Source organism: Helicoverpa armigera, chromosome 15 (assembly GCF_030705265.1).
Source record: "Helicoverpa armigera isolate CAAS_96S chromosome 15, ASM3070526v1, whole genome shotgun sequence".
NCBI classification, from domain to species: domain Eukaryota; kingdom Metazoa; phylum Arthropoda; class Insecta; order Lepidoptera; family Noctuidae; genus Helicoverpa; species Helicoverpa armigera.
In genome coordinates this window covers 8,317,767-8,331,173 of record NC_087134.1, presented here as the reverse complement: position 1 = coordinate 8,331,173, position 13,407 = coordinate 8,317,767, and the positions used below count along the sequence as shown (strand labels likewise).

At 37.2% G+C, this 13,407-nt stretch overlaps 1 protein-coding gene across 1 annotated transcript in view; it reads left to right on the top strand.

Moving 5' to 3' along the window:
- The window catches only part of Trpm (Transient receptor potential cation channel, subfamily M), a 234,964-nt gene extending 222,267 nt beyond the window's left edge, over window positions 1-12,697 (top strand). Inside the window, 15 exon segments of the mRNA XM_064038311.1 lie at window positions 243-476; window positions 697-819; window positions 909-1,100; window positions 2,588-2,671; window positions 3,754-3,829; window positions 3,832-3,942; window positions 4,055-4,172; window positions 5,047-5,064; window positions 5,912-6,060; window positions 6,417-6,585; window positions 6,861-7,034; window positions 8,012-8,200; window positions 8,513-8,631; window positions 8,917-9,099; window positions 9,375-12,697. Coding sequence (XP_063894381.1) covers window positions 243-476; window positions 697-819; window positions 909-1,100; window positions 2,588-2,671; window positions 3,754-3,829; window positions 3,832-3,942; window positions 4,055-4,172; window positions 5,047-5,064; window positions 5,912-6,060; window positions 6,417-6,585; window positions 6,861-7,034; window positions 8,012-8,200; window positions 8,513-8,631; window positions 8,917-9,083 — 1,923 coding nt within the window. The 3' untranslated portion in view covers window positions 9,084-9,099; window positions 9,375-12,697.
- Window positions 12,698-13,407: the final 710 nt, after the last annotated feature.

The following is a 13,407-nucleotide window of genomic DNA, read 5'->3' as shown; positions in this document are numbered from 1 at the left end:
TTTGTTATTTGCCTACTAAAGTAACTTTAATTCGTTATCAACTCGTCTAAATTGTTGTCTTTGATGTTGTTATTTTATTTTTGAAAAAAGTTTTTTTACAAAACATTTATTTCAATTCAATCCTAAATTACAAAAATATTTATTTACATTCAGTTCAGTTTTAGTAAAGGTCGAAAATAAATGAAATATAATACATTAACTCCTCCATATCATCGACCTAAATCAACCAACCAAACTTTCAGGTATGGATGTTCCAAAGATTCACAGTGGTGATGGAGTACGAACAGAAGCCGGTGTTGCCACCTCCACTTATAACGCTATGTCACATATACGCAATAGGCAAGTGGGTGACCAGGAACGTGTCGCACAAACGGTTCCAGTACGACAATGGGCTCAAATTGTTTTTAGAGAAAGAGGATATGGAAAGACTTTATGATTTTGAGGAAGAGTGTGTTGAAGGGTATTTTAGGGAACAAGTAAGTGACCTTCAAAATTACCCCCATGGTAAAATTTTAGTCATAATAGTGAGTAATCATCACAATATAGCAATCGTTATAATCAATGATGCATTATGAAAACTATATCGTGTGTAAGCCAACAACTTATTACCTACGCATGATTGCATAGAAATCTATCCATTAGCATAATTGCAAATATGCCTCAAATGTCTCGAATTGAACCAATTAATGATTTCAGGAAGTTAAATTGTCTAATTCTATAGAAGAGAGAGTAAGAAATACAACTGATAGGGTAGAACATATCACGACCAAAATGGAAGACTTGAATCAAAAAGCTAATTGCCAAATACAATCGGTTCAGGTAAGTGTAGCTATTAAAATTATACCTTTATAGATAGAAAAGAGGGTGATATAATGATATAACTATATTTTGTACTAAAATGTTTCCAGAGTGTAGAATTTAGGTTAAGAAAGTTAGAAGATGTGGCGGAACAGACTATGAATCACTTAGCGGTGATCCATCGGTTCATGGCGACTCACCCGTCGCTGGTGAACCGAGGTTCCACTGACACCCTGGGACCTCCACCACCTACCTTCCAAGCTGGAGCAGCTAGGTTAAGAACTGCTAGTGATCGATCTGAGGTAAGTAGACTAGAGACTGTTTTATTTTTGATAAAATCATCAGTATAGATTGATAGTGTGAAAATAGTTCCTTAATTTTTTGATTACCTTCTTTTGTTTTCTCTAACGATATTCTGTGATGAGTTGGTTCGAACCCAGCTACAACAGTCAAGGTTTGAGTTTTGGTGTAAAAATTGTCATTAACATGTCGCAACGTTTGATAGAATACTCAACGAAGATCTATTCATAAATGTTTGTTTTCGATGTCTCTCTTAATTTAATTATTATGTGTTTGATGTCGAACTCAACAAGAATGCTTGAGAACACTAATCGCAACGTTTTCTGTTCATCATTAGCATGTTAATTATGTCGATGTCTTGCGTTGATGCTAATTTTAAACTTTTGTATTTCATTCAATGTTCGTGTCCCCCACCTAACCTGCAAATTAACAGATTTTTTAATATCTCTATTCTAAGAAGTAGCCTTTCTTTTAAAATTACTACACAAGTATTTGAAGTTTTATGTCAATGATTAGTGAGAATAGCAAAAACATCTGGCAATTTGTATATGCTTTAATGAATTTGGTTCTGCGTCATTCGGAGATTAACACCTTATCAATATGCAATGTAGTGATCCTCTATATTAATATGCAATAGAGAACATCGATTTATGCATGTAGAGTCCAACTTGGACTGATGAAAACCCGCAATTCCCCTTTGGAATGGAAAGTTCTTCAACTTGAACAAAACTTATGTATCAAAATTGTTCGGTGTTGTGTTTTATGCCGCTGTGGCTATGCAACTTCTAGTTTGCCTACCCTGAGGACTCAAGCTAACTACATGTTTCAAAATTGGTAGGATCAATGTTTAGTTTTAAGAAGATTTACTTAACTCCATGTAGAAATACTTATCATAAGTTGATATTATCTAAAGTTCTCACTTATATACTGAAGGTTGAGCGGTAGACTTTTATAATTTATTCCTTCGTAACATATAATTCATAACAGCAATGTATTTCCAAGAGTTAACAATGCTGGCCTACATAAATCCACGCTGGAATTACGTATTCGAAATTAAACCCTCGGGGCTCAATTGGCCTTCCAAATCAAATCAAGTTTTAGCTTAGTTTATGTCGAACTGTTTGTCCTGTTGAAACAACACCATATTGGAAATTTACATAAGTTCAAATTGTCAAATTCGGTTTACAGAATGTTTCAATGTTTCTGGTAAAACTTGGTGACGTAGAAAATGCCAAGTCTATACTCGTAAGTAGCATAAAAACAACAAAAGCTCAAACTGCTGGTTCGAGACCTATAACGTAAAAATGGCACCAACTATAAAATCGTGTCTCCAGTGACTTTCTAAGGTAGCATATGCATTTTTAACAAAATCATCCTCACGTAAAGTCAAAGCAAAGGTATAAAGCTGTACCGTGAACAGTTTGTGTTAAATCTCCGGGTGAGGCAGCAACCGAAGCTAGTTAGGTGGCTATGTGTGACGTCACGGCAGGTGCTGTCGGACAGCGACACGGGCGCCGCGCGCTTCGCGGTACGCCCGGTCCAGGAGGAGGACGAGCGATCGCGACCCTCCGATGTAAGCATCCCTCCAGTCTGTCTAGCTGCCCGAACAAATCCTTCATTTATAAAAAATAGAGCTGCAACAAAGAAAGGATAAACTTTTGACTATGGGTACAGATAAATTTGTGTCTTCGGGAGAGTAAGGTATAGGGTACCTCCTTCATATTTTTTCCTGATCCAAATTATTTGTTTCCATCATAGGATGATGGTGAAATATCAGTCATACACCAGGCAAGTCTAAACAATTTGGTACATTTAAAAGCACTACGGTGGAACTTAAACTTTCTGAAGTTCCACCTAAGCAAACAGGATTATCTCCTTCGAGCACAAATGCAACTACGTATGAAAGCTTTCTAATTTACAGAACTATAACAGTTCCTATACACTTTTCATTTGTTTCAATGTATATTTTGTTCTCCGTTCGCCAACTTTGTGTAATATTACTTCGTGTAAGTTCCTCGGCGAAATGTCTGGGTGGCACGTTTGTTTGGGCAGCCAGCGAACTAGTTGTACCTAGCCGTTTTAATTGGTACCTATTCAATTATGCGAAATTCAAAGCTAATTCGAGTAAGTACAAGAGAAATGCTTTTGTGTCGTGTGGGACAGCACCGTGAAACGTTTTTATGTATATTATTGTAGATTTTGTTTTAATATGCAATTTTTTCTGAAGATCTGTTCTTTCTTCACGCTTACGAATTACTCTAATGTCGATTTTTTGACACGTGATGTAATTCAATTTATTATTTTTACATATTTATCTCTCACGTTCGATTTTTACTTATAGTTTGCATATTATTCAAATACTGCATATCTTTAAAGCTTTGCAAAATTTTTGTATCGCGCGTTAACAATGTTACGCTCCATTGGCTTATTGATTTAACTTTTCGGCGCAGTCTCACTTGGCTTATTCATTTCCACTTATGAGTTTTATTTCAACTTTGATTTGTAATAAAACTTTGGGACATAAGAATATCCTCATTTCTTTTGAAAGTCCATAGTATAAAATAAATATAGCAAAATAATGTACCAAAGTTTTATTCAAGGAAGTTTTCTCACCAAAAAATTCCTGCTTCCTACATTTCCAACACCTACCATCAGGATGAGTTGCCCCAGTCCGGGCCAGAAGCTGCAGTGGAGAAGGAACCAGAAGCCGACTCGATATCCACGTCATCTGGGAAGGTCATGCGGGTCCTAACATCACGGTCGTGAAGGCACAACCTCCCATTACTCCTGCCAGGCAGAGGTCCTCCGATAGCAACAGGACTGAACCTAGCGATGAGAAGAAAGGTACGACATTAATATACCTTAGACATATTTTTTTCTGCAGGAAAAGCACCAAACTATCTTTTACTCTAATTGCTATAATCTGATTTAGATATCTACATGCCTCCTCGTCTAGTAGCGTCGTCAACAGATGATGCATTCCTACCTGAAGTTCGCGAGGTACCGTCAGATCTACACAGCCTGCGTCCGCGCACTACTTCAGCTGGAACCAGACGTACTGCCAACACGAGACGGTACGTAGTACTAAAACTCAGCTTATAAATGCGATAATATATTTTGAAGGTTTAGGTAAAATAGTTACTTAGGAATTTGTCGCAAAGCGTTTATGATCGCATAAGCCAATTAATTAAAACCGTCTGGAACTAATTCGAGTCACATCAGTTCCATTAACGTTCAGACCGTACTTCAGCTTAACCTAAGTTACTTATTCAAAAACGTAGGAATCTGCTATAGTATGTAAATATACAGCCCAATCACCTGAAAGAATAACATTAACTAAATGATCACTAAACATGTTTACTCAGTATATAGTCTGGGCACCAATACCATCTCACTAAAGGTAAGCGAGAAAGCCGATAGAATCATCAAATTCACGCAGAAAGTTCAAAAAGAGCATGTGCATTTCATTTTGACGAACAATTCTACAAGTTACAAGTTTCCAAATTCCTAGGTACGGTTCTGATGGAAGAGCCATCAATGCCAAGGGTCGTATGTCGTATTGTCAAAGCATGACCGCGTTAAGTTTTGTTCTTGATTGCCATTCTCATTAACCATTACTTCATTTGATTTGGAAGAACTACTTGTGATGGAGTTTTGGCTGCTCTGGTCTGAGAGTTTGTGGCTGACATCAGTTTACAAGTGAAGTAAACTAAATTGGATTTCATAAAGAAATTATTACGACTACCTCTAAATCTAAAGGATCTAGAGTAAATGTTGATGTCCGTGAATGCAATTTCATCTGCGTAACCCACAGCTACCAAATCCCACACATTTCTATTTCTTCATTCACAATATCGGCAAATAATGTGTTTATTTGTACAAAACCAAAATTATCATCGCCATAATTGTTTTTAATTTTATTTTTTGTTACCTTCTTGCATCTGTTAGGAGACGGTTGTGGAAACAGTAAGTCAAATAGAGTCATTGGCGATTGGCTTAGCTTCTTAGCAAACGTAGTTAGACGTAGTTGCCTTACTCTGTATAATAAACATTCACTATCTACTAGCTTGTGTACACGCTCGGTAACGATATGTTTAGCATTAACAAGCACTACTTTCGACAGTCACACACTACACGATTTTCAATGTGACGCAAATTTTATTTGAGCATCTATCTGTCTGTGTATTTTCTGTACATTGCTACACAAATCAGATCTTACTTCAGCCATATCAAATTAACATTTTGGTCTTTCTATTTTTCTACGATCAGCTATTGTATCTACATGAAATGCCATATCTCGCCAACTTGTAAAGTAATGCAGAATTGTGGCTGTAATCTACAACATTTTCTTTTCTAATATTTTTCATTTCGTTAAGGTAAGCATTGTCTCTCTAAAGTAAAAAGTTCTTCATTTACAAACATTACTGTATTAAAATTATTTAATCTTCTAACGTCACTGTTGTTCTCTGTTGTATTTTCGATTGTCTTGTCTTCACATTACTTACCTCCGAATTAATCACTTTGATTTATTATCTTAACAGACATACTTGTACTAAACTGCCACTGCACACATAACCACTTTCTTGTGGGGAACAATGTAAATTACTTTTCATCTGTTGACTGCGCTATAGCTACTTACCGTTAACCAATGCAGATGGGAAAATATACATTTCCATACTGCAAAAGCATTGCCAAAAACGCCACCTAATGTTACAACTTCAAAAAGTCTACAAGACCACTGAACGCAGTCAGCACATGATTTAACACCACCAACTCAGTACATATCGAAGATGTAACACGGCGGTGTCGACAGGCGTTCGGAGGGCGGCAACGACTGCGGTATGGGCGGCCACTACTCCGCCCAACACCTGGCGCCGCGACGTCAGCACAGCCAGACGCACTCCGAGCCTGATAACTCCGCCGTCGACGCTGGATCAGTGCACAATTCTGTTACTGGGACAAGTATGTATAGAGGCTTCAAATCTTTAAAATCATAACTCATATGAATGAGATCATCATTTGAATGGGTCATCGATCTTTGAAAAGGTTTCCCAGTCATTTCAAGAATGGATTCCTCCTCCATTCTACTGAAGGAGCTTTAGTTTTATGCTAAGAATTTTGGCAGATCTTGACTTTGAGAATAAAAAACCTTAATCCGTAAGCCAAGTTACAGAGTTACCATATCACGATTGATGCGTAATATATCTACTGCTTAGCGAAGACCTTTCAGCTCCAATTTGGTCCTGCAATCATTACCTCCAGTCTTACTATCTCTCATACGTCAAAGTCCTACATGAGCATACCCCACTCTGTGTCAGGCCGTCAGTCAGGTTGGGAGGTTACAGGCGGGGCGGCAGGTATCCCGTCAGGCCGCAGCCGGGTCGGTGGTGCACCGCGCTCCCTTCTGCTCGCCATGCACGAGTATACCAGCATCACTGATGAGTTGGAGACTGTGTATGGACTCTTCTCTCCGCCGCATACGCCCAGGTAAATAAAAACTGTGTATTTTCTTGAATGTGTGGATTTAAAGTCACATTCACTGGCAAGTAATGCCAGAGCAATTAAATTGGAGTTGGTAATCGCTGACGATAAAAACTGTGGTGCATTAGACACTGTATATACTGTGATGCAAAATATATATGACTCTTCAGTTTATTTTATGTAGTATCATCTGGAGTGTTGCTATTAAATTATATCATCCCCTGTGGGTCTAATGTGGGAATTTATCACCGACTTGACCGACTTCACTTATTTTTTCGCAGGACGCCAATCACCTCTCGTCTCCTATCACCGGCTCGAGCGGCTTCGCCCTCAGTCCGCCGGCGCCACGCCAGCGAGATGTCCAACCCTGAGTTTGCGCTCTTCATGGAGAAGGAACACCTTCGCGGCGCTGAAGAAGATGACTACATCATTATGGAGAACCTTATCCAGAGGCGGTGAGTGATCCTTAGGGATGGAACTGTGCATTGCTGGAGAACATACGGTGGAGGGTTGCCGCACATTTTTTTGTTTGTAGTTTTGCCTAAAAATTTTTCGTTGTTGGTTGAGCGATGCAAGTTTATTTAAATATCATTGATCTTGATTTTAGAAATGTGTTTAACTTGCGCTGCTCAACTAGACAGAGAGCTCTTAGATGATTTCATTATACAAATCATAAATGTGAAGTAAGTTTAAGATGGCTTTGTAGTAAGAAGTGAAATAGTAACGATTCAAATCTAAATAATTCAAAATTTAAGTTAAATTAATGGCTTATAATAATTTAAACCTAAATTCCTACGGTTCCAAATTAATATGTATAATGAAAAACTTCTTATCTTACGCCAAAACAATGTCCAGGAAACATAACTAAAAACAAAATCAATACATCCAAATTTACACTTTAGTCAAACAATGATTAAAACTCCCTTCGTTCCAAGAAAGTTATGAGGCATACGACATATTGCCGTCGATAATGACGACCCGGCACATTCCAAACTCGGCGAACTACTCGCCCGCGCGGATATTAAATCTCGTTGATCAAACCTTGTCGGGCTCCCGGTAATAGAAACTATTTGCTCAGAATGAGTTAACACGAAGGAAAATACTTTTGATCGTACAGCTTTCGTAGGTATATTTGCGGCAATTACCACATACGATTAATCTGGACACAAAATTATTATAATACTGTTTTGAGAAATTGAAATAAACCATTGTTGGTTTTCTTTACTATTTTGAAGATTAGATAATTATACGTTACATATAGAAAAGGCAAAGATTTTTGTTCATCAAAAACCTCATCGTAAACCAACTAGCTGCAGAAACATCAAACTACAGAATTTCATCAGCACCAAAAGCAAGAGGAGCTTGCTTCGGCTTATAGCTTTTGTGAGCGTCCTGAACTTTAAACTTACTACAACAGCCGTCTGTACTGTAGCCTAGCAATGGGTGGTCTGGACAGATACGAGGAGGAGGAGGGCGGGGAGGGCGAGGGCGGCGAGGGGGGCGGGGTGAGCGGCATCAGCATCAGTGTGTGCGTCAACAGTAGCGCGGCTGATGAGCACGCCGTGCCGCCGCAGACCAGCACACTGCTCACTGTTAGTGACCGTCGGCTGCCGCATCAGAGGTAACAATTGTATATTCCTGTCTATCTTCACGTAGAATTAATTAATTGTTATATTGGTCCGCTGAATATGGCCGGTCAGTATTAAATGACAATCGCTCTTGGATATCTTTCTGTTTTTACTTCGTCGTGTGCCATGTTCTGTATACGAAATATTTCGAAAACCCGATCTTCAATCCTGTCTTTTCACTCAGCAGAAAATAATTAAAACAAGTTTCCTGCATTAAGCGGTTTCTTCTTAGGCATTTTCAATTTCCTAATTTTGCACTTATCCCGGCTTCCGTTCCGTATAATTCGACTTTCGTCTTTCTCCAGGCACTCGTTAAGAAGATCATCAGCTATCGACAGTCGCGAGCTGCCGTCGCCGCTGCAGCCACTGTTGGATGATGATGCATGCGGAGAAGTACTCCTACCTGTACCGAGGCAGCCTTCTGGTAAGTCAATAAAATAGTTTGTGTATGTTGATACAGAGGATGGCGAGGCATCGTGGATTTACGGTAGTTGTAGTTTTGAACTGAGGGGCGAAATATAAATGGTCTGTTTTAAAGAAAGCCTGGCCATAGATATCAGGTCGTTACTGTCCTGCTTCATTTTGGGCAGCGCATTGCTCATTTTCAGTACTAACCAACCAGTCCTTTCAATCTTTGTCCGTTTTATGAATGCCAGTAAAATGCGGTGCTTTAGTAGACCGTTGTCTCGTTAATGTGTTCTTCTCTCAGGCGATACAAACGCGTCAAGCGAGCTTTCCCTCTCGCACATGGTTAGCGAGAACCTCCCTCCCCGGCCGTCCATAGTGCTGGACTCGTCGCAGCTGCCGCGCCAGCGCTCCGCCGACCAGCCGCCCTCGCAGCCGCCCGCGCCGGCCAGGCCCGAGACCATGTGCTGAACCTGGCTGGACACTGGTAAGTTATTAAACCTTCTTTGTAGGACTTTCTTGATGCTGTGATCCAGCCAGCCAATGTGATTAGTTCTTTTTTTGAATAGCATGTAGATTTGTTTTAGTATGGGAGGGAAAGTGATGGAAATATTATTCTCGCGTGCTTTGCTCTGTTTATATGGTAGTGTAAATTTTTTGGTGTCAAAAAGTAAAATTCTTAATCCTATAATGATGAGAAATATATAATCACAAAGTATTTCAGTCAACGATATGTTTTTGAAGGTTTTTTTTTGTCCCTAGGCAAAAGCAACAAAGTCAACATTCAAGACACAGCCAGCTCGTAAAGGCGTCAACCAAATAAATTAGTAAATAACCGAACAGTGACGGACTGACTTAGCGGAGTATTAGTCATAATATTGTTAACACCAAATACTTAACGTTAGAGTTTCGACGACTTGTAGCGCCCTTGTAGGCCTTTTGGGACCCTTTTCAATGTTACCTAGTTGTTACTCTCGCCACTTGATATATAGGTCAGAGGGTCTAGCACAAGTTTAGCGAACTTTTTCAATTCTGTCAATTTCTTATAGAGTTTTGGATCTCGATTCCTGAATATAACTAAATTTCTACTTTTCGACTAAAAAGTAAAAGTCCAAGTTTTTTTAGTTCTATACATTTTCCATTTTTGCTGACGATATTTCGAAGAAAGTGGTATCATTCCAACGAAACTAAGAATCTATTCTTCTATATTATATGCAACTAGCTAAACCTACTTTGCTATTATAAACTTGTGCTAGGTTCTTGAAAGGTCGACTTCATACAATAAGTGGTCTGTGAGACCTGCAGTGTACGCTTAACATCTACTTACGAATATAGGACGAAGTTTCTGGAACTTTGTTGTATTTGCATTGTATGAAGTCAGCCTTCCGTACCTATATGTTTCGTGGTCTCGTCTTCTGTGTGATGCTAACAGACTGAATTGTACACAATTCTAAAACTAATCATATCGATCTTTTCAATTAATACAACTTTTCTAAACTTAGCCTTCAGTTCTGTTTGTAAACCTATATCAATCAGACATTTGCGTTAGTTACCTATCATACCTACTTATTTCATCTTCAAAGAAATCAGTCGAATATTATTAAGAACATTCATCACGACGAAGACTGTGAATTACGTCTATTTATTTTACTTAAAATGGACCTTGTGCTTAATACTATAAGGTTCAATATCACTCCAGTCTAGCTTTCTTCTTCGTTGGAGGGAATTTATATTTAGCTGTAAATACGCCGAGTGTTGCTATTTAATATATTGTCTGTAGATACATGGTCCAATGCATGTCATTTCGTACTCGTTTCACTTAGATCGGAACTAAGGAGTAGGATCGTTTTGTACTCGCCTACTTTATTAGTGGAGAATTAGCATAATATGTCACAAGTGCTGAGGACGAAACGCTTCGACGTGAGTTGTCCTACTCTCGAGGTTTGTACATAGCTTTATAAAGATATTGTACAGAATACGGTTCAGAAAAAGAACTAAGAGAAAGACAAACGACAATACTAGTGCTCACTTTGTATATACTGTTGTCAGAGTTAAAGGATTTAATAAAATGGTACTGAGGTTTATTAGTTAGGACATAGTAGTTATTACAATTCGGATGCATATAGTATGAAACCTGTTGACGTTTAAGAGTTTACGCTTCCTCGAAGCTTTCGGTCGGTGAGCACTAAGCCGCGTCTCCGTTGTTTTACCAGTCTCTAACTTTGAACATATCAGATGCAATTACTAAAGTAAGTCATTATTTCTGCAATCAATTACAGTTTTGGAGTTTTACAAGTACTTGTGTATCCCGTTTTGACTTTACTCCGCTTTTTTACTAAGCTTTCCTATAAAAATGAAATTTAAATGCAAAAAACTAATACATGAATGTAATAATAGTTTACTTGAAGTGACATTTGTGAGATTTTACTTTTACGACCAAATAAAAAAGCGGAGTAAATGTACCTCTATTTTATTTGATGATTGTTGAACAATTTATTAATGTACATTTTAATACTTTATACTTGAATACCTACTGTAATAAAATGGGTCATAAAATCTATTTTAAAATAACCGTCGGATAACTTATCTGGCGAACAATTAATTTAATAAAGCTACCAATAGTATTTTAATTATTTCGAGTCCCCTCAATAAATAACGGTCATCACAATGTGTTCAATTATACCAAATATTTTGTGCAAATTTTTACCATTTTTATTATATTTGCAGTACAATGAAATTAAATTCATCTTTGTAAATAATCGTAGAAACATGAAATTTAATATGAAGGTGATTATTGTATATTTATTAGGAGTTTAATTAATAATATACTGATTATATTATAATAGAATTATTAAGCATCGATGTATTGTTAAGGAGAAGTGATGCAATAAATTATTTTACTTTTTAGTAGACAATTAAAGGGGAGTTTTATCATATCTCTTGTTCGCGTCGGTCGGGCGATATTAATAAAGCAATAATTTTGTACGTACCTTCTTCATACATATTTCTATGGCTTTGTAAGAGCTGAAAACGTAACAATATTTTGTATTTTCGACACATTACGTACTTAACATGTTATATTTTTAACCACCAGCACAACCAATATGACGTATCAAATAGTTTATTCTTATGAATATTTTTTATCTAAAATATTCGCGCTTAATCCTTTTCATTTGACCTAAATACTTTTACGAAGTAGTAACATTCTAAAAAGCTTTCATGGTACAAAAATTCAATCAAAGCATTTGATGCGTCAAAATGATCGCGCAACTATTAAATAAAACAACCTTTTTCAAGTACCTACCTACGCCAGTAATCGTAATAATTTCCGTTGAGTGCGTTAGGAAAACTTTGTGGGGCATATAATACGTAGTTGGGGCAATAAAAGGACAGTAGCCGGCCGGTATCCGCACTATATCCGTTACGGATATCTCTGCGGACTTCTTATTTTCCCGATAACTGATGAAATTGTGCCTGCTAACGTCTTCTGTGAAGCATTGGAAAGAAATTACGTTTGAAATCAATATTGATTGGATAGTAAAGAATTATTGTTTTTAAAGTATATATGCACGTTCTATTCTATAATAGAAATTAGTTGAATCATTTTAGTTTATAATACACAATTGTTTTCATTGCACGAGAACACTTCATTGTTTGAGATTCACAGAACAGAGGAATTGAAACGTTAAGCTGCATGTTACGTTCCGAATAGTCCAATTATATTCCATATAGTTTATGTGTAAGAAATATTTTACGGAGAATAGCGAATAATGTAATTGTACATAATGTGTAAATGTTAAAGTTGTTATTTTTTACCAAAATGTAATGTTGTAAGAGCGAGCGAAGCGCTTCCAACATCCCCGATGCTTTACGAGCACAATCTTTGAATCATCATTTTTAAATCTTAGATCATCTTTTATCTTCAGCACAACGTTTTGATTAATCAAGAGAAACGACTTGTCCTTATTGGGATATTTTATTCTAGACTCGATTCATTCAATATTTTTCAGAGTGATAAAACTACTTCATCTGAGTTATAAAGTATGTACAATGGTAAAATAAATATTATATTTGTGATATTACAATTTGTGTGTTTAATTTTTCCGTTTGTAGTATTCCCTGAACTGCCGGTAAGTAATATAGTTTTGTGATCCAATAAATATTACGATAAAATGGTAATAACGCGATATTTGGTGATCTGTAAGCTTATTGTACGGTTGTTAGAGTAGCTTTATTGTTTGTCGTAACAGTCGCTCGATTTCACAGCTTAATTACATTCGCACCAATAATTATTTATTGTATCGCTCGGCTAACAACTGCGACAGTTGCGATACAGTGCCTATTATTTGTTAATGGTATTACTTGCTGAAAACTATTGGAAATTATGCTATAAACCTACATGAAGATAGGCAAAACACAAAGGACAGCGTTATTCGTTAATCTAAAATTCTAAACAATAGTGGAGGAACAGATAAAGAATTATTAGAATGATTTCTGGCACACAGATCCACTACCAGACCACGGTTGTCAAAAATGCAGCGAGGATTTAATACTTTCCAAAGTTAAAGTGGACAAAAAAACATATCTCACTACTTCAAACGCTCGCATTACATAAACGTGTAATTTTCTTAAAGTGGCTTCTGAGACTGAAGCCTTACCTATTCTTCTTGCCTATTCCACAGTTTACTTTATATTCTACGTACCTCCTCTTTTAGAAAGAAATAAAATGCCGCTATGTCTTATATAGAACTATAATATAGCTTCCGAAGTCCGCCTCGACTTGATCGCACAAACA